This window comes from Pelodiscus sinensis, chromosome 3 (genome assembly GCF_052426305.1).
Source record: "Pelodiscus sinensis isolate ZL-2025 chromosome 3, ASM5242630v1, whole genome shotgun sequence".
Lineage (NCBI taxonomy): Eukaryota > Metazoa > Chordata > Testudines > Trionychidae > Pelodiscus > Pelodiscus sinensis.
In genome coordinates, this window is record NC_143054.1 from 85256443 (window position 1) to 85277416 (window position 20974).

The 20974-nt window shown below is 44.4% G+C and overlaps 1 protein-coding gene across 2 annotated transcripts; it reads right to left on the bottom strand.

Annotated features, from left to right (window-relative positions):
* Positions 1–245: 245 nt before the first annotated feature.
* Positions 246–20974, bottom strand: LOC102448088 (amine sulfotransferase-like). 2 transcript variants are annotated; one of them, XM_006123235.5, is made up of 7 exons: positions 20817–20974; positions 18543–18714; positions 10137–10345; positions 8231–8357; positions 5330–5424; positions 4292–4472; positions 246–486 (listed from the first exon to the last, which is right to left on the bottom strand). In XM_006123235.5, exons 2-7 carry the CDS (start codon positions 18703–18705, stop codon positions 362–364), a joined length of 900 nt encoding a protein of 299 aa, XP_006123297.1. In that variant the 5' UTR covers positions 18706–18714; positions 20817–20974; the 3' UTR covers positions 246–361. The 2 variants fall into 2 exon arrangements, with proteins under 2 accessions (XP_006123297.1, XP_089633342.1); XM_089777216.1 differs by lacking the exon at positions 246–486 and having other exon boundaries at positions 4334–4472; positions 5293–5424.

Here is a 20974-nt window from a genome sequence, read left to right on the forward strand (position 1 = left end):
TATTTAAATCGCCGCTTCATTTGGGTATGTATAGTAAACTAATCCACATGGCTCTAGCGACAGAGCCATGTAGTCTAGACTTACCCTTCATGTCTGTCTGCAGGCTGTTGGTATCCAGGCTGTCAAACACAGCCTCAGGGCAGATCAGGTGCTGAGGTTTGCAGGACAGTTGGGACAGAACAGGGCACCTTTCCTTAGAACTGGGTTTTCACCATAATGTGCAAACACATATGAGAGGTACAAAATTTTGCAGGTTTCAAATCTTTAATTGCACAGCACAATGGATTTTTCTGAACACCCGTGACAGAGATATTTTCATTCCCTGTGGTGTACTGTCACCTGTCTCCAACTGGAGCCCACACTAGAGATCTTCATGAATATCCCAGATGAACTGGAAAGGCAGCTCTTTCATTTTTCCCTTAAAAACGCTGTCAAACCTTTCACTCTGCGCCACAGTCATTGTGTTCTTCCAGTCTCCAATGGTCCCTGGGGCAGGAGACACAGACGGAGAATTGGGGATTAGAGGCCACTTGCGGATTTTATTATAATCTCAATATCACTTGTGCAGGTAAGAAGCTGTGACTGCTTCTGGTTGGGTTCAATTCCTTTTCTCCCCAGACAGGCCCTTCCTCTCTCAACCCCCCAGAACTTAGCTCCCTAGCTCTTTGGAGGTATATTTCCAAACCTGGAGGGCTGGACAAATACAGTAAACCACTCCCCCCCCCCTCGGATGTTTTTTCCACTGGAGCATACATCTCCTCTCTGACCTGCTCTTTCTAGATACTTTCACTCAATCTGCTTTATATACCGGTAGTTTTATATAGCTCAGTTCTTATCTCCTTGTACTGATTTATGTCACTGCAAATATTAGAAGAACAATTTCTAAATACTGTAAGCTGTTTCAACATAGATTCAAAATAAGACATGCAGTTTTATTTTGAGTTCAGGGTGTTGTGCAAACACACCCTTAGATCTTATCTATGTGGTTAATTCCATGCTCTAAACTATTCTTAGAAACAGCAGAGACAAATCAGTTCCTATATCTCTGTCACATTATTGGATTATGAGGGGAGCAGCCAGGTCACTGCTGCACCTATGGGGGGGTCTTCACTTCAAAAGTAATACAAAGGGGGCCATGTAAGGGGTCAAACAAAAGCTTACTTTCTTCTGATTCTGTATCTGCTCTTTATATATCTGTATAATGTCTGTGTGTGGAGTTAGGGATCTGTACTTTGTATGGGGACTGAAGTCTCTCTGTATGGGCTTTACTAATGGGCTAGGAATGTTTGCCTATGGACATGCTAATGAGCGAAGCACCAGGGAACAATGGGCCTATGAAGGCCAAAGACACACCTGGCCACTGGCCTTGTGGCTCTCTAGCCAGCCTGGAAGAAACCAGGAAGGAGGTATAAATTTGCCACGTGGCCATCTCCATCTTGTACTCAGCTCAGCACTTCATCCCAGAGGCATCAGTGTAGGGATCGAAGAGCCGGAAAGACCTGTGGACCCATCCTAACCTAGGATGTTCAACAAGGACTTTTAATCCAGCAGCTATAACATCTCTGCTAGAGCCTGCATCGAGAACTGGGAGATTCGATGCATGTAATGTATTATCCTTTAAAAACCTTACTCTCCTGGTTTTCTTTATTGTAGCAATAAACCTTTAGCTGTTAGATGCTAAAGGATTGGCTCAGCGTGATTTGTGGGTAAGGTCCAGAAGGTAAATTGACCTGGGATCTGTGGCTGGTTTCTTGGAACTGGACAGAACTTGTTCGGGGGAGGTGAGATTGGGTTCTAGACCCCTCACCTGTGTGAGAGGCCCAGGGCCATCTGGGGCATGGATATTGCTAGGGTGTCGGAGGGGTTTTGCTCGTGAGGCTTCAGGCAGGCAGCTAAAGCGCTCTGGGACTGATTTGTGGCCTGTTTGGAAAGGTCTCCAGTCTGGGGGCTGTAAGGAGCCCCGAATTTGAGCAATTCGCCCTGAGCGGATATCCTCAGCTGTGCCCAGACCAGGCCCAGTCCATCACAACCCCCATTTGTGAAGTTTCACAGAAGCACTACACAGAACTGCTTTCCGTTTTCTTTTAATGTTCACGTATTATTAATTTCTTGAAGAAGACCTTTCCTTTTACAGGTAGCATAAAATGAATTTTACCTTCTAAGGGTATGTCTACACTACAAAGTTAATTTGAATAACAGCCGTTATTTTGAATTAACTTTAATAGCGTCTATACATGCAAACCGCTATTTCAAATTTAATTTGAAAGATCAGAGCACTGAATTTGAACTTTGTAAACCTCATTCTCTGAGGAGTTAGGCCAACTTCAAAATAGCTATTCCCAATTAAGTGCTGTGTAGACACTTAATTTGAATTAGCTGACCTCCAACCCTTCCCAATTTCCCCTGGTAGCCACTCTGGGCACAATCAAGAAAACTCCTCTCCCTCTGCCCCAGCCCCAGGACCCTTAAAGGGGTAGAGTCTGGCCACTGGGCACCTGCCAGAGCCAGGTTTGCCAGCAGCCTCAGCCCTTCACCCACTGGCCGCACAATAGCAGCCAGTAGCAGCCAGCCATCCTGCGCCCAGTCCCCCTGGACCCAGGGGCAAGCCAGGAGCCATGGATGGTGCGCGCCCTCATGGACCAGTGCAGAGATCATGGACCTCCTTGAGGTTTGGGGGGAGGCCCCCAATGTCCATGATCTCCTCACTAGGCAGAGGAATGCGGCCGTCTACGTGACCACCATGGCCAGAAAGGGCCACAGGTGCATGCAGGAGCAGGTGCGCCTCAAAGTGAAGAAGCTGCGGCAGGCATACACCAGGATCACCAGGGGCGGTGCCGCAGCAGGGGCTGACACCTGCCCCTACTTCCCCACCCTAGAACGCATCCTGGGGGGCGGGACAGCCCACATCACCACGGGGGACAGTGATCCTGGACTGGAGGGCCTGACCAGTGTGCGGCAGAAGGGATATCGCTGAGGGTGCCACGCTGGCAGGACCCCCAAACTGTCCCAGCACCGGAGTCAGCAGGGTCATCCGGGGAGGCCACACAAAGTAAGTGTCATCACCATCCCCTACTCAGGGGAGGGAGAACAGAGACCCCGCACGTGGCCCTTGCCTACCATACATCACGCAGCAACCTGTGCACGTGAGGGCACATGCCGTGCCACCCTTAGGAAGGTGGCTCCAGCTGAGTGACACCCAGGGGCTGTGGCCTGATAGGCACAGGTGTCTGTGAAGAAACCTGACACGGTCCGGACCCTGGGGCAGGACACAGCAGGACACCCTCCCTTCACACACCCCCTCTACACAGAGGCAGGTGGCATCTCCCCCCACCTCAGTCACACTATACACAGCACAGGGACATGGGTGCAGTCTCAGGGCACCTCCCAATCCCAGGGATAGCTGGACATTCCGAACATGACCTCTGGGCAAGCACAATGGTTCTGACGGTGCAGGACACGGTCATCCTTTCCTCACAGAGCGGGGGCTGGGCTTCACCCACTGTGTCCCCAGGGAGAACTGACCACTTCTCTTCTTTCTCCACAGCTGCACCACCTGCACGTGCAGGGCGCACCACCCCACATGGGACATTCTCCCACACCCAAGGGCTCCGCAGGAACACCACAACACTGCAGGGGTACCACGAGCAGCAGCTGGCGGACCTGTGAGACCAGACCCGCATCACAGAGCAGCAGGCGCAGGAAGAACAGGAGTTCCAGCGGGAGCTGCTTGCTCAGGGTTGTGCCATCTCTGCCAATCTGCACACCCTGGTGCAGAGCGTGCTGTCTCGTGATGCTCCTGCGCCTCTTGCCTCCCCAGTTCCCGCTCCTCCTCCCACTCCCTTCTCCCCCTCCCGCCTCTCCATCCTAAACCTCCTCGTTTGATAGCCTCAACACGACCTAACCAGGATTAGGAAGATTATATATTGATTAGACTTGGCTGCCGCTGCCTTACCTGTGTAGATGTGTTAATTCGAATTATCTTAATTCGAATAAACTATTTTGAATAAAGTTAACTCGAATTAACACTGTAGTGTAGACATACCCTAAAAGAGCTTATTGACAATTTTCATTTGTTGAAATACTGATAGTTTTATCATTGAACCCTTTCACCAGTTTTTGTCCAGCTCTTTCTAATCAAACTCTTTGGAAATAACAGTAGTAATTCCCTAAATCCAGTTATTTCCCAAGCACAGAAAGTTGTGTTTGGAAGTCCTTGGTTGATAGCCTCAACATGACCTAACCAGGATTAGGAAGAATAAATATTGATTAGACTTCGCAGCCGCTGTGTTACCTTTGCGAAGGAAATGTCCTTTGCCTCGTTCCAGGACACTTTCTGGCATGTTTTCATAATTTGCTCTGGCATCCCTTTTCATGTTATCAAATGAAGCCATTTCCACGACTGTGTCCAGTTCCTTTCCTGTTAGCTGCTTTCCTAAGAATTTGCAGATTTTCAGCACGGCGCCTCTGAGATCCTGAAATGAACATTATTTTAAAGTGAGTTTCCTAGCTTTAAGAAATAAAAAAACTAAATAAAGAGACTGAGCAAAGGCTAATGGGATCCTTAAACAAATGGTGTAAAATGAAGCATAGGGTTAGAGCACTGAAGAATAAAGGTGACTTCTTCGTTGGGACCTTCAACTTTACTACATAATTTCATAAGTAAGATTTTCATTCACTATGGGCATATCTAGACTACAGAGAAGATCGAACTGCTACTGTTGACCTTCCAGTGTTAGAATTAGGGGGGTCTAATGAAGACCCATTAATTTAAACTGAAAGGGGCACTCCAATCCATGCCAGTAGCCGTACTTCCATGAGGAATAAGGGAAGTCAAAAGGAGAGTATTATCCCTTAGGTTTCTGAGGTGTGGGCAGCACCAAAAGCTGAGTTAAGGTACTTCATCTTCAATCATGCAATTATAATAGCTGAAGTTGTGTATCTTAATTTAACCTCATCCCATAGTGTAGACATACCCTATCAGTGTGTAAAGTAGCATGAAAATCTGACAGAGGAATAGCAAGGCAAACCATTACAAATTGGAAGTAGGTGAGATCTGTTATGATATAGTGAACTAGGCATTTACATGCTATTGAATGTCAAACTGAATTAAGCATCTTACCCAATTACTCTGATTCTTCCCCCTTTGCACATACTTTTACAATGACACTCACTGAAATCACTGAGATCAATGTACCTTCCTCTGTGAAATCAATGAAACGTCTCACAGACTAAAGCACAACTCAGCATAAGTAAGGGTGGTAAAAACAGGGAACAAGGGAGGCATTAGTTTACTGTTTATCTGAGCTATAAAGTGATCGACTGGTCTCACGTTCTTCATCTCCTCAAAGGTAAGGAAGAGAATGTTGAAGTCATCCCTGTGAGTGAACCAGCCTCCGATGTGATCTAACCATGAGCCAGGAGACGCTTGGGAAGGAGAATATAGAAATAAAAGTTAATGATCTCAAAGAGAAAAGCCATTCAATTATTGGCATGTTTGCATCCCAGAATGCTCATCAGCAGACCTGACCATGTAGAATCGAGGGAGCATAGGTCCTTATTTCAGATTTTTTCCCCTTCTCCTGCTGGGGGGATATTTGGGCCCTTGAAATATTATTCCAGGTATGTTCTTATTCATAACCTTTTCCTAGTTTACTTTCATATTAAACATGAGATATCATGCCACATCAATCTTCTAATCTCGGTATATGACACCAGATTTTTTTTTTCTTAAGACAGACAGACAGTTACATGTTGACTAATAAAGGTTATACTTTTACCTCTAGAACCCACTGGCACCACAGAATTGTGTTCTCACCTGGCACAACATATTTCAATGTTTATGTTCGGATTAATTACTTATAGAACATTGTGACGGGCCAGAGACGGCCCGCATGGAGGAACACCAAGGGGGGCTGGGGGAGGCAGCACTTACGGCCGCGGTGCCTGGCTGCGGGAAGCCGGCACGCGGCAGATGCCAGCCGCGGGAGCTTCCCCCGCAGCTGGGAAATAGAGCAGCGGTCTGTCTGGCTCCCGGCGCGTGTCCGCCGGGGGAGGCACAGAGGCCAACGAGCCGGGCAGGGCAGGAGCGTGCACACTGACGCAGGAAAGGCGGCGCGCTGGCGTGACGTCCTCTCCGGTGAGCCATTTAAAACAGGCCTGCCAGCAGCGCGGGGGGGGGGGGGGGTACGTCCTTGGTGGCCGGCTCCCGCAGGGTTTGGGGCTGGGCTCGGGGAGACGCCACCCCGGGGGACTCGGATTCCCAGCGAGGACCCCCTGAGGCGAGGGGTCGAAGACGTCCTCGGCGGCTGTTCGCTGACGAGGCCGGATCCCATGGCGAAGGACGGACTATGCCCTCATTGAGCAACCGAGCCACGGTAGGCTACGGGGACCCCATGGGGAGGCCGACGGGTTCGCAGCGGGGAGGAAGCAGCCCGGGGCAGGGCCCTTTTGGCGTCCGTGGGTGGACGCGTTTCGGGAAGGAATCCCATGTCCGCCGCACAGAGAGCTAGTTGACCCCTGCGCTTAGGGCCCCGGGCTGGGACCTGGTGGAGACGGTGGGCCCGGGTCCCCCTCCCATCCTGCCATCGTCGGGAGCTGCAGGGCGCACCAGCGCCAACGAGCTGGAGCCACTGGCAGAGACCGCGGGGAAGAACCCCGCTTAAAGGGACGGGCAACCTCAGGGCTCGCAGATCCCCCGGACTCGGCTGAGTGGGGTGATCGCACCCAAAGGCATTAAATTGAACTAGACTCCAGGACCAACGGGCCGGAGGCCAGCGACGGGGTCCGCCGAACCCCTCTCCTGGGGCGGGAGAGGGTGATCGCACACCGCGGCAGTCACAACCATATTTTAATTGCTTTTGTAGATGAATGACCCCAAACCCAGAACCAAATTGATAGAATCCAACAATCTCTGAACATGTGGCCAGTAGGGACCTTTGTGATCATCTAGCCTGACTTCCTGTGCAATGCAGGCCATCGAATTTCTCCCAACTAATTCCTAAATTCATCTTTAAGAATAACATCCAACCTTGATTTAAACATTGCCAATGATGAAGAATCCAACACAAGACTTGGTAAATTTTTCCAGTAGTTAATTATGCTCTCAGTTAATAGTTTTGCCTTATTTCCAGTATAAAATAGTCAAGCTTCAACTGCTGGTTATTGACTCTGAAAAATGGGGGCAGAAGATAATCCAGTTGCCTTCCTTGGTACATTTGAGTAGGACCACAGTGCCAGACAAAGGTAACTCATAGTAGCACCCAGGAGGTGCACTGCCCCTATGATCCTGACAAAATTTTGTTTGCTAAATGCTCACTCATACCCCTTGCCTCTTCCTCATAGTAGCCCTCCCTGAATCTCTCTCCCTTCAGGCACCAGTTGCCTATAGGACGATGGAAGAGGGCAACTTGGGCCCTAAGGCAGCCCTGGACATTCACCGAAAGCCTTGGATGAGCCACTGGATGAGGCCCAAGATGTGATCGGTGGGAGAAATAATGGACACACTCATCCTAGAATAATTGTTATGGGGCCTCTCCAAGAATATCTGAGTCTGGGTCAGATGCCACCACCCCCAACGGTCAATGCAGAGAAGCTGACCAAGAAATATATGCCCCCCAGACAGAGGGGGCTGACCCTATGAAGACAATGACTTGGGGGGAAGCCAGAGGAATCTGTTCCATGGAAAGGCCTGGACAGGAAGGAGGAACCCTGATGAACACCCAGTAGACCCAGCATGATAGTTTGCTGGCACTGTAGGCAGCTAGGACACAAAAGCAGGATTGCCTGGATATGGAATGCAAAGGTCCGAATCTTATGGCTAGTTTCATGCTGGTGTGTGGACAAAGGGATAGAGGCTGTCCACCATCCCAATAAGGGTGGGGAAGAAACCCCTGAGGGGTCTAGTGCACACTGCATCCGCCTGCTCACTCAGCCATAGGGGACAGGTAAAACCTCATGGGATGATTCCAGACGTACAGTGTATGCATACTGATAAGATGTCATTGATGCGGTGCACATGACCGTGCAGCTTCCCTGCAATTCTTTTTACATAAAACCTCTATTGTGAACCGTGGGTGTTAGTGCATTACTTGAAGCCTTTGACCCCCAGCTGTGAGTGGACACCAGGATTTTGAAAAGCTCCACCTTCTATGTAATTTATGCCAACAGTTAGCTTATATGGACTGTGGTCAGTGATGAGGTCATTGCTCTTTACCAAGAAATGATGCCTTACCTTTCCCGGCTAAAAACTTTTCCAGAAAACTGTTAAAATCTGGTACTTTCTCAAGACTGACAACAAGGTTGGAAAAATGAAAATAGGAAACCACGACATCCTTAGGGTTTCTGGCAACATAAATAACCTGCAAGGTAAAAACAGTGACAATCTCAGACGTATTACATGGACACGATAAACCTAAAAATCTGTAGGTTTAATACTATTGCTATTTCTGCAAAGAACCCTTAAAATCTCTGCGTATGAGGAGGATTAAAAAACGTTCTTGATACTATAGTTTAACCTGCTTTTAAATAAATGATTCTTATGTGCCTTGCCAGCACTTTCTGCACAGTCAGGGTCACTACTGCACTTCTTTAATTCCAAATCCTCTCCTGCCCATGTGCAGCTGTCTGTAGCTGATAGTACCATTGGCCTCATTGGGATTCATCACTTTTGTAAGCACAGCAGTAAGTTTTCTTAGAAGTGGTTCTTCAACTGTTTTAATTGTTTGTGTGGGTCTTTTGCAGAGCAGGAAGGCAACAAAAATATTTAAAAATCATGGAAGATGTAACATTAAATAATCACTAATAATAACATGGGCTACAGTTACAGGTGTACTACCTTAAAAGAATGGTAACTTTTTAATAAATGGATTAGCTTTTGTTTTCCTTTTTATAAACAACCACTATCAAGTGAATAACAGATGTGTATTGTGTTTGATACATTATTTCAGTGAAAAAAGTATCCTCAGACTAGAATCCCAGTAAGCATGAATTTGCCCCTTTTTCATAAAATTGTGGATAGAGCTATTTGCAGACAATTGCAATGTCTATCATGTTTAATAAGTCATGCTAAAATGCTTTGCTGCCCACCTTGACTATTTTTTCCAACAATATTTTACCAAATACACATAAGCAAGATTTTCCTATGTCTATAGTTAAAACTGTGCTTTGTGCATCATAAGAGATGTTGTTCCACTGATTTTTACTGTAGTCTTTCTGCTTGGGAGTCAGGGATTGAGCAATAAAGCAATTCAGGAGGAAGGTACCTATGGGTATGTCTACACTAGCCCCCTAGTTCGAACTAGGGGGCTAGTGTAGACATACCTTTTGGGATTGAGAGGTTCACTGATGGAGCTCATGCAGAATAGGGTTCTTGTTCTGAGCATCTGTTCCCCTTACTGGAATGTTTCTGCAACTGAGATAAAGAAGCTGCAAAGAGGGTCTCTCACGGAGAAGTGGGTGCACTGCAGCCCCTGTCATGGAATATGTAGATGGAAACTTAAGAGATTGGCATTGCTCTCATGAGGCAATTCTCCCTCTTCCTCTGCCTTATGGCAGAGTGGCACTGCGCACCTTCAGTGGGAAAAAGCTCAGTGTGAAATCCTGTCTCCGGGGTAGCCTTCCTCTTGACCTGCATCTGGCCCAGGAGAGCTCCTGTTCATTGGCAAGGAGTCTCATGATATTTCAAGATGCAGGAGACATAAAATATGGTTAAGAGCAGAGCTGACACTTACATAGCTACAAACACCACCACAACAAGAACACTGCAATTTACATATAAGAAGCAGACTATAAAGATCATACCCATCAATATTGCTCTTTTCAGGTAATCTATCATTATGCAGAAGGAACTCTGTTTCCTGGCCCAGACACCAAGCACAGCAGTTCTAATACAAATGGGATATCCATGGAAATTGGGCACTGACGTCCTGAGGTCTAGATTGAACTTTGTTTCCCCCTTCTCCCTTGGCAGGCTTTAGGACATAGAATAGGCCTTTGGAGGAACATGAACCCCATCCGTATTCACGGGAGATATACTTCTGCAAAGGTTGTTGTGGGAAAGGCAGACAGTCTGGCTCTGAGAATTCAGGCTGATTTACTGCTGAAAGCCAGAACTTTTCCTGGATAATATTTTCACCTACCTTTCCTCTCCTGTTCCTGAGATCTCTTGGAACTAAATTGTAAGGCAGGTGAGTAGCAAAGAGCCGAGGTGATGGACGATTGACATAATCAACATTACGTAAGTTATACTCCAGCCATGGAACTCTGTGTATTAGATTTATATTTTCTGTTCCATCCCGATGGCCTTCATGATAAATCAGGCTCAAAATATTCTGACTCCACACAGTTCCTGGGAAAAGAAATACCCTTATTTAAAAGAGCTTTGATGCTAAGTTTGTTTTAATATCATGTAATAATCTTCCATGGTCACGATCTCATCCAAACATTGTCACATTTTGCATTATACATGAAATACAAAGGTTGTATGAAAGGGACACTATGATATAGTCCTAATTTAAATGTATACCCCAAATTATAAAACATAGTAAGATTCCATAAAAATAGCCACCATGGCTTAACAACCATGTAAAAGAAGTAGTGAGAGAAAAAGGGCATCTTTTAAAAAGTGGAAGTCCAATCCTAGTGAGGTAAATAGAAAGGAACATAACACAGCCAAATTAAGTGTCAGAATGTAACAAGAAAAGCAAAAAAAAAAAGATTTTGAGGAACAGCATGCCAAAAACTCAAAAAGTAATAGCAAAATGTTTTTTAAGAACATTAGAAGCAGGAAGTCTGCTAAAAAACCAGTGGGGCCCGTGGACGATCGAGATACAAAAGGAGTAATCAAGGACGATAAAGCCATTGTGGAGAGACTAAATGATTTCTTTATTTCAGTCTTCACAGCTGGGATGTTCGGGAGATTCCTAAACCTGCACCATCCTTTGTGGGTGATGAATCTGAGGAACTGTTCCGGATTGAAGTGTTATTAAAGGAGGTATTGTAACAAACAGAAAAATGTAACAGTAACAAATCACCGGGTCCAGATGGCATTCAACCAAGGGTTCTGAAAGAACTCAAATGTGAAATTGCGGGACTATTAACTGTGGTTTGTAACCTATCCTTTGAATCAGCTTCTGTACCCAAGGACTGGAAGACAACTAACATAACGCTAATATTTAAAAAGGGCCCTAGAGGAGACCCTGGCAGTTACAGAATGGTAAGTCTAACGTCAGTACTGGGCAAATTAGTTGAAACAATAATAAAGCATAACATTGTCAGACATGTAAAAGAACATAATTTGTTGGGCAAAAGTCAACATGGTTCCTGTAAAGGGAAATCATGTCTTTCTAATCTATTAGGGTATGTCTACACTACTACCCTAGTTCGAACTAGGGTGGTTAATGTAGTCATACGAACTTGCAAATGAAGCCCGGGATTTGAATTTCCCAGGCTTCATTTGCATGTTGCCGGGCACCGCCATTTTTAAATGTCCGCTAGTGCGGACTCCGTGCCCGCGGCTACACGCGGCACGAACTAGATAGTTCGGATTAGGCTTCTGTGGAATGAGGTGTACAGCTAGTTCGGAATAGGAAGCCTAATCCAAACTATCTAATTCGTGCCGCGTGTAGCTACGGGCACGGAGTCCGCACTAGCGGACATTTAAAAATGGTGGCGCCCGGCAACATGCAAATGAAGCCCAGGAAATTCAAATCCCGGGCTTCATTTGCAAGTTCATATGACTACATTAACCACCCTAGTTCGAACTAGGGTGGTAGTGTAGATATACCCTTAGAGTTCTCTGAAGGGGTTTACAAACTTGCGGACAAGGGGGATCCAGTAGATTTCCAGAAAGGCTTTGACAAGGTCCCTCACCAAAGCCTCTTGTGTAAATTAGGTTGTCATAGGATAAGAGGGAAGATCCTTTCATGGACTTAGAACTGCTTAAAAGACAGCAAAAAAAGGGTAGGAATAAATGGTAGATTTTCAGAATGGAGAGGGGTAACTAGTGGTGTTCCCCAAGGATCAGTCCTAGGACCAATCCTATTCAACCTATTCATAAATGATCTAGAGAAAGGGGTAAGCAGTGAGGTGACAAAGTTTGCGGACAATACTAAACTGATCAAGATACTCAAGACGAAAGCAGACTGTGAAGAACTTCAAAAAGATCTCACCAAATTCAGTGATTGGGTAACAAAATGGCAAATGAAATTTAAGGTGGATAAGTGTAAAGTAATGCACATTGGAAAATATTACCCCAACTATACATACAATATGATGGGGGCTAATTTAGTGACAACTAATCAGGAAAGAGATCTTGGAGTTATTGTGAATAGTTATCTGAAAACATTCACACAGTGTGCAGTGGCAGTCAAAAAAGCAAATACGATGTTAGGAATTATTAAAAAGGGATTGAAAATAAGACAAAGAATATCTGACTGCCGCTATATAAAACTATGGTACACACACATCTTGAATACTGCATACAGATGTGGTCTCCTTACCTCATTAAAAATGGTTCAGAAAAGGGCAACTAAAATAATGAGCAGTTTGAAACAGGTCCCAAATGTGGAGAGGCTAGAGAGACTGGAACTTTTCAGGTTAGAATAAAGGAGACTGAGAGGGGATACGATGGAGTTCTATAAAATTATGAGAGGTGTGGAGAGGGTGAATAAAGAAAAGTGATTTACTTGTTCCCATAATATACAAACTAGAGGAAGTTTTTCTTTACACAGCGCACAGTCAACATGTGAAACTCCTTGCCAAAGGAGACTGTGAAGGCTAGGACTATAACAGAGTTTTAAAAAGAGCTAGATAAATTCTTAGAGGTTAGGTCCCTAAAAGACTATTAGCCAGGGGGGTAAGGAATGGTGCCCATGGCCTCTGTTAGAGTCTGGACATGGATTGCAGGAGACAAATCATAGAATCATAGAATACTAGGCCTGGAAGGGAGTCCAGTCCCCTGCCCTCATGGCAGGAACAAATACTGTCTAGACCATCCCTGATAGACATTTATCTAACATACTCTTAAATACCTTCAGAGATGGAGATTCTACAAAATCCCTGGGCAATTTATTCCAGTGTCTGACTACCCTGACAGTTAGGAACTTTTTCCTAATGTCCAACCTAAACCTCCCTTGTTGCAGTTTAAGCCCATTGCTTCTTGATCTATCCTCAGAGGCCAAGATGAACAAGTTTTCTCCCTCCTCATTATGACACCCTTTTAAATATCTGAAAACTTCTATCATGTCCCCCATCAATCTTCTCTTTTCTAAACTAAGGGTACGTCTAGACCACATGCCTCTGTCGCCAGAGGCATGTAGATTAGGCTACCAGACATAGGGAAATGAAGCGGCGATTTAAATAATCGCCGCTTCATTTAAATTTACATGGCTCAGCGCGATAATCTGGACGCGGGGGTGTCGACATCAAAGGTATTTGTCGACCACCCAGGTATGCCTCCTGGGCATCAGCTGTTTGTCTGCTCAGCGCGGCAGCCATGTAAATTTAAATGAAGCGGTGATTATTTAAATCGCCGCTTCATTTTCCTATGTCTGGTAGCCTAATTTACATGCCTCTGGCGACAGAGGCATGTAGTCTAGACGTACCCTAAACAAACTCAATTTCTTCAGTCTTCCCTCATAGGTCATGTTCTCTAGACCTTTAATCATTCTCGTTGCTCTTCTCTGGACCTTCTCCAATTTCTCCACATCTTTCTTGAAATGCGGTGCCCAGAACTGGACACAATACTCCAACTGAGGCCTAACCAGCGCACAGTAGAGCAAAAGAATGACTTCTTGTGTCTTCCTCACAACACACCTGTTAATGCATCCCAGAATCATGTTTGTTTTCTTTGCAACAGCGTCACACTGCTGACTCATATTCAACTTGTGGTCCACTATAACCTCTAGATCCCTATCTGCCGTACTCCTTCCCAGACAGTTGCTTCCCATTCTGTATGCATGAAACTGATTGTTCATTCCTAAGTGGAGCACTTTGCATTTGTCTTTATTAAACTTCATCCTGTTTACCTCAGATCATTTCTCCAATTTGTCCAGGCCATTTTGAATTATGACCCTATCCTCCAGATTAGTCGCAACCCCTCCCAGCTTGGTATAATCTGCAAACTTAATAAGCATACTTTCTATACCAATATCTAAATTGTTGATGAAAATATTGAAGAGAGCCGGTCCCAAAACAGACCCCTGCGGAACCCCACTTGTTATGCCTTTGCAGCAGGATTGTGAACCATTAATAATTACTCTCTGAGTACGGTTATCCAGCCAGTTATGCACCTACCTTATAGTAGCCCCATCTAAGTTGTATTTACCTAGTTTATTGATAAGAATATCATGCACGACCATATCACACACCTTACTAAAGTCTAGGTATACCACATCCACCACTTCTCCCTTATCCACAAGACTCGTTATCCTATGAGAGAAAGCTATCAGATTGGTTTGATATGATTTGTTCTTTACAAATCCATGCTGGCTGTTCCCTATCACCTTGCCACTTTCCAAGTGATTACAGATTATTTCCTTAATTACTTGCTCCATTATCTTCCCTGGCACAGAAATTAAACTAACTGGTCTGTAGTTTCCTGGGTTGTTTTTATTTCCCTTTTTATAAATGGGCCCTATATTTGCCCTTTTCCAGTCTTTTGGAATCTCTCCTGTTTCCCATGATTTTCCAAAGATGATAGCTAGAGGCTCAGATACCTGCTCTATCAGCTCCTTGAGTACTCTAGGATGCATTTCATCAAGCCCTGGTGACTTGCAGGCATCTAACTTTTCTAGGTGATTTTTGACTTGTTCTTTTTTTATTTTACCTTCTAAAACTACCCCCTTCCCACTAGCATTCACTATGTTAGGCATTCCTACCGACTTCTCGGTGAAGACCAAAACAAAGAAGTCATTGAGCATCTCTGCCATTTCCAAGTTTCCTGTTACTGTTTCTCCCTCCTCACTGACCAGTGGGCCTACCCTGTCCTTGGTCCTCTTGCTTCTAATGTATTTATAAAAAATCTTCTTGTTTTCCTTTGTTCCCGTAGCTAGTTTAAGCTCATTCTGTGCCTTTGCCTTTCTAATCTTTCCCCTGCATTCCTGTGCTGTTTACCTATATGCATCCTTTGTAATTTGTCCTACTTTCCATTTTTTATAGGACTCCTTTTTTATTTTTAGATCATGCAAGATCTTGTGGTTAAGCCAAGGCGGTCTTTTGCCATATTTTCTATCTTTCTGACACAGTGGACTAGCTTGCTTTTGGGACCTTAACAATGTCCCTTTGAAAAAGTGCCAACTCTCCTCAGTTGTTTTTCCCCTCAGTCTCGATTCCCATGGGACCTTACCTATCAGCTCTCTGAGCTTATCAACATCCGCCTTCCTGAAATCCATTGTCTCTATTTTGTTGTTCTCCCTTCTACCCTTCCTTAGAATAGTGAACTCTATGATTTCATGATCACTTTCACCCAAGCTGCCTTCCACTTTCAAATTCTCAACCAGTTCCTCCCTATTTGTTAGGATCAAATATGAAACAGCTTCCCCCTCGGTAACTTTTTCAACCTTCTGAAATAAAAAGTTGTCTCCAAAGCAGTCCAAGAACTTATTGGATAGTCTGTGCCCTGCAGTGTTATTTTCCCAACCTATATCAAGATAGTTGAAGTCCCCCATCACCACCAAATCTTGGGCTTTGGATGATTTTGTTAGTTGTTTAAAAAAAGCCTCATCCACTTCTTCCACCTGGGTAGATGTCCTGTAGTAGACTCCTAGCATGACAACAGCTTTGTTTGTAATCCCTTTTAGCCTAACCCAGAGACTCTCAACACTTCCGTATCCTATGTCCATCTCCACCTCACTCCTAGTTTGTTCATTTTTAATGTATAAGGCAACATCGCCTCCCTTTTTTCCCTGTCTATCCTTCCTGAGCAAGCTGTACCCTTCCGTACAAACATTCCAAACATGTGTATTATCCCACCAAGTTTCTGTGATGCCAACAGTTTCTTAATTGTACTTATTTATTAGTACTTCCAGTTCTTCCTGCTTATTTCCCACACTTCTTGCATTTGTATATAGGCATCTAAGATCCTGATTTGACCTTGCCTCCCAGTTTTACCCTGGCCCTCCTTTCTCTCTGCCATTGTAGCCCATGCTCCCTCCCATTTCCAAACCATCTCCCAGGTCTCCATGTTCTTCACTTACCTGTGGGCTTTGCTCACCTGTCCCCATCGAACCTAGTTTAAAGCCCTCCTCACTAGGTTAGCAATTCTGTATCCAAATAGGGTCTTTCCCCTCCTCAAATATCTTTTACCTAGGGTATTCAGGTTCCCCATTGAAAGATAAATTATTAGATATTTTTTTTCTCCCTCCAATATTGCCTAAATGATGCAACAGTGTAGCTTGGATGTATTAAGGCCACTTATGTAGAATAAGAAATAATGAAAAATCCTGTAGTAGAATTATAATATTAAGTTCAGTTTAGTGGTGATAGTATCATTGTGTTTCCTGTGTTTTACCCTGTCAGCCACCCTTCCTAATTAACTTTTAAAAAATATGCATCCAGGGATCTGTCGGTGTCTTCCACAATGTTATGGTAGAAAAAGTCCAGAGAAATCACTGATGTATTAACGTCACTATTATTCAAGGTAAAATGTTTTATTCTTTATTCTTTGGACTTTACAACAGTGGCCTGTCTCTAATGAAGAAATAGGCTTTTGCTCTTTCATGAGTTTAGTGGCTTATGGGTGTAAGTGCAGAATACATGCATAGCAATTGGTAAGGAGTGAGGAATACCTGACCCAGATGGTGAAAAAGGGAGAGAAAGACTCAGAACTGCCAGTGAGGCTTTCAGGACACACTGATGAGTTAACTGAGTATGATTGAAGAGAGACAGATTGATGATTGCAAAGCAGAGATTGAGAAACTTTTTTGGATAGGGAGCTGCTGACCCACACAAAAATCAATCAGGGATCATACACAAATGAAAAAAAAAACCCTCGCTGATGTGGCCTCTGACTGAGAAAGAGAAAGACACTCCCCAATTTCCTCTTCCATACCAGAGCCTAAGGGGGGACCACCCCAGCAGATTTTGTGTGCTCCAGTCCTATGGTGGGCATGCAGGGGTGGGGGTGGGGGCTGGAGTGCTAGAATAGGCTCCCTAATGCTTGGGGGGGGGGGACCCTGAACCTCAGAGACTAGATCCAGGCATGCTAGCGGATGAATGCAGCCCCTGGGCCTGAGGTTCCCCAACCCTGTTGTTAATCACAGCCATACACTCAAAGGCAAAATAATATATAAAGGCATAACCAGATTGCAGACTCCCAGTGACACCCATTCAAAGTGCTGATGAAGGACAATGACAGAAGCAACCTTGGGATAAACACCACTTAAGGATTAATAATTGCTAAATGACAATGCACAAGCCATAGACTTGAATTGGAACGTATAGCTATGTGTGTAGGGAGTATTGCCATGGTTCTTTGGCTTTATCCTCTACAACTTCGGATCGCAACCAACAGATCCCCACTCATGCTCAATATCCCTGGCCATTAGATTGATTCAAGCTGCAACAGACTGGTAACTCTAAAGCCATCTCTATGACCTCTCTCTCTCTCTCTTTCTGTGTGTGTGTGTCTTTGTGTATGATAAAGGCATATACTGATTTTTAAAGTTGTATATTCAATAAACATATTGTATTGCCTTTTCCCCTCAAAATTTCCTGTGTGCTTCTTAGAAGGATAACAGCATGACTGGCTATTACAGAATAATCAGTGGATTTACTGATAGTATCTGAAAGCACCTTGTGTGGTGGTGTTTCATATTACTGTACAATGTTCTGTGTACAATGGGATACAGAATCCATCTTCCTAAGCTTCTCTCAAAGGAGTTTGTTCTCCTTTATTACAAATCTAAAGCTGTAAATAGTTCTCAATCCGCAAAGACTAGAATTGGTATTATTCGTGCTTTAAGAAAATATATCACTGTCATATCTGAGAACAAAAATTGGATAATCTGAGTACACGGATATGGTAGTTCATCTTGAATATTGTATGACAAGATAGGGTTCAAATTTGAATGGTTGGGAGATTGTTTAATTTCAAATCAAAACAGCTGTCTCAGTGGAGGAATGTGTTTATACGCAAATTAATTAGTATAAGCAGTCACACCATCCTCCCTTTCCATCAGCTTAGTGTTCCCAAAATATTGATGACATAAATGGTTGCACTAAGGTGAATAAAAATAGTAGTCTATTACAAAAAATGAATAGACATGCTTCATTATAATACAATGTTGTAAATAGCTTTTGACAATATTAGCCAAGTTCTAATACACTTTGCAGATTATCTCTGAAGTGTTAAACTTCTGCCACTGCTTAATCATGGGGATGAACTGAGACAATGTCTCTAATAAATTGGTGGCAGTTAAAAGATTTTACACTGCTACCACCAAACATAGATCATAATGGTGATCACAAAGGAGCAGAGCCCAATGAAGGATTCAGACAAAAGTCAGAAATGAGTTTCCTACAGAGAAAGAAGCAATCAATCTCACCTGATTTTGGAAAAGTAACCACACATACATCATTGTCTCTGATTTCAAAATCCTCCAGTGAATCTATGTATTCAGCTGTGGTAGTGTCTTGTGGAAAATAATATCCTTTATGTTTGAACATATATTTATTTGATGGCTCCATTGTTTGTTCAGTTTCACTCATGTCAAGAATCTGCAGATTAGGAAACACAGTTTTATATCGTTTTTACTTTGGTATTATCTATCTTTCAGGACAAAAATTTGTATCCAATATAGAAAACCAGATCCCGTTAGCAAATTGAACAATAGGATATAAATTGCCTTTTTAGCACCTGGCATGAAAATTAAATATCTCTTGCAACTAAAACTTCTGTGAAATGCATTGTCTTTTAATCATTTGCTTGTAAGAAGCATCTGATATTGTTAGGCATCACTACTGCCTTAATGAATTGTGTAACTTCTCAGAATGCACATAAATGGGCTCTTAAAGTCAGAGCTATCCAAGGAACTCCCTACAAAGTTGAATGCTTTCTTTGAGCTATGACTTACTCCTTAAATACAACTGGAATAATGAATCATTGTTTATCTGGTATTTTGTTTACACCATCTTATTTCTGTTTTCCTCTCACTTCCATGCTATGTCTAGACTGCAGACTTCTTTCGGAAGAAGCTTTTCCAGAAGCGAACTTAAAAATCTTCTTCCAAAAGAGAGTGTACACAAAGACAAAGTGCAATGAAAAAAGCGATCTGCTTTTTTGAAAGATAGCGTCCATGCTGAGTGCACAAACTGTTCTAGGCCACTTTGTTTTATGGGTTTCGTAGCTGTAAAGCAGGGAGCTCGTAACTTTACCTCCCTGGGAGCTGTAGGGCTTGTGTCAATGGACCTTGTTGCCATGCAGTGTGGGAGGAGCCCTGTGCCATGGCTTGGTGCTGGGGCTGTGAGGTTGAGGAGAAAGGCTGCCAGGCTCCTTGCTGAAGATCCAGCGCCCATCTTACAGCTTTGGCTGTCACCCTGGGCCAGTGTAGGGCTCTAGCTGCCACCTGGCTCCCCACAATGAGCCAGGTTGTTGCCATGGCTACCAGCTCACTGCCAGGCTATTGCCCAGGCTTCTGCCTCCCTTCTGGGAAAACAGCTGCTGCCCAGCCCCTCAGTTGACCTCTCCCTCTGCTCCCGGATCCCTGAGGAGAGCCCAGCTCCTGCCCTACTGGCTCCCATCTACCAGCCACGTGACCTCCAGTCTCCTGGCTTCCCACAGTTTGGTGTCCAGATGCTACCTGCCAAGAGTCTGGCTGCCACCCTGTCTGCCAGCCCCTGACTCCAAGCCAGGAAGCGGTTCAATGCCCTAAGCAATTGTTTGCTTTGCTCATGCCTGGTGCTGGCTCTGCCTCCAAGTTCTTTCTAGCAACACTCTTAGCTGTCTGCAGAGTAACATTATTGTCACTGCGATGGGGCGAGCTCCCCACACTGCCCTGCAGGAGCCAAGTGGGACCAGGTGGCTCAAGGCAGCTACTTAAGGAGAAGCTCGTCTGTGTGGGACAGACAGGGATTCTAAAAGGCAGGAAATGGGAAGTAGAGGGGGCTACAGGAAGGAGTCTGCAGTCGGCCTCTGAAATGACACACGCTGAGATGCTGCCACGCAGCAGGGCTGCTGTCATTGTGAAGATTCTTCTCCCTCCTGTTTTCCCAATGCAATCAGCTCCCTGGCCAATTGTATTTTATTTTACTATTTGCAATAGTGTTGTCAACTTGAATTATTCTTTTAACTTCATTCTGCACCTCAGGCTGCACTGGAAGCTCCAGGGAAGTTTCCAGCTTGAGGGTCCCTGCAAAATGGCTGGTCTAGGGCAGTCACCCATACACAGGCGCACAAGAGTTACAACCTTTCTGCACTGCTCAAATGCCAGCACTGCTGTGTAGAATGGCATCCTACCAGCCAGATGTCACAGCTACTCTTGTGCACAAACCTGTGTCTGCCTTAACTATTCCATCCACTTCTACTGTCACAGCAGAAAATAGCAGTGATCTATTAAAAGCTTCATCACTATGCTGATACAATAAACCAAGTGATGGCATTAATACAATGCACGATGTTGTTGTGATTTCTGTATTAAATAACCACACAAAGCATTTCAGGATCAGATTCCCATGCATCTCAGTTTCTTGCTACAGAACTGTGATGGAAAATATTTACACTGCACACACTCCACTGCAGAACCCTGAAGGATATTTATTTCACTCACAGATTTACTCATGAAGATGTTTTAGTAATCTATTACACAATAAAGAATATTTACCTTGTCTGCTTAGTTTCAGCTGCTCCGAGACACACGCTCAGGCTCCTTCCTTCCACTTGAATAAAGAAGATGGTGAATCACTCCTGTAAAAGGAGAGTAGTTATAGCTGATGTGTAACCTGTTTGAAGTTTCATGGATCTATTTGGTTATTTTTTCTT

Coding starts and splice junctions, on each gene's coding strand:
- LOC102448088 (XM_006123235.5), bottom strand. CDS start 18,705: ATGAGTGAAACTGAACAAACAATGGAGCCATCAAATAAATATATGTTC. Junction 10,346..18,542: donor GGTTACTTTTCCAAAATCAG/GTGAGATTGATT, acceptor TTCTTTTCCCAG/GAACTGTGTGGAGTCAGAAT. Junction 4,473..5,329: donor CCTTTGAGGAGATGAAGAAC/GTGAGACCAGTC, acceptor TGTTCATTTCAG/GATCTCAGAGGCGCCGTGCT.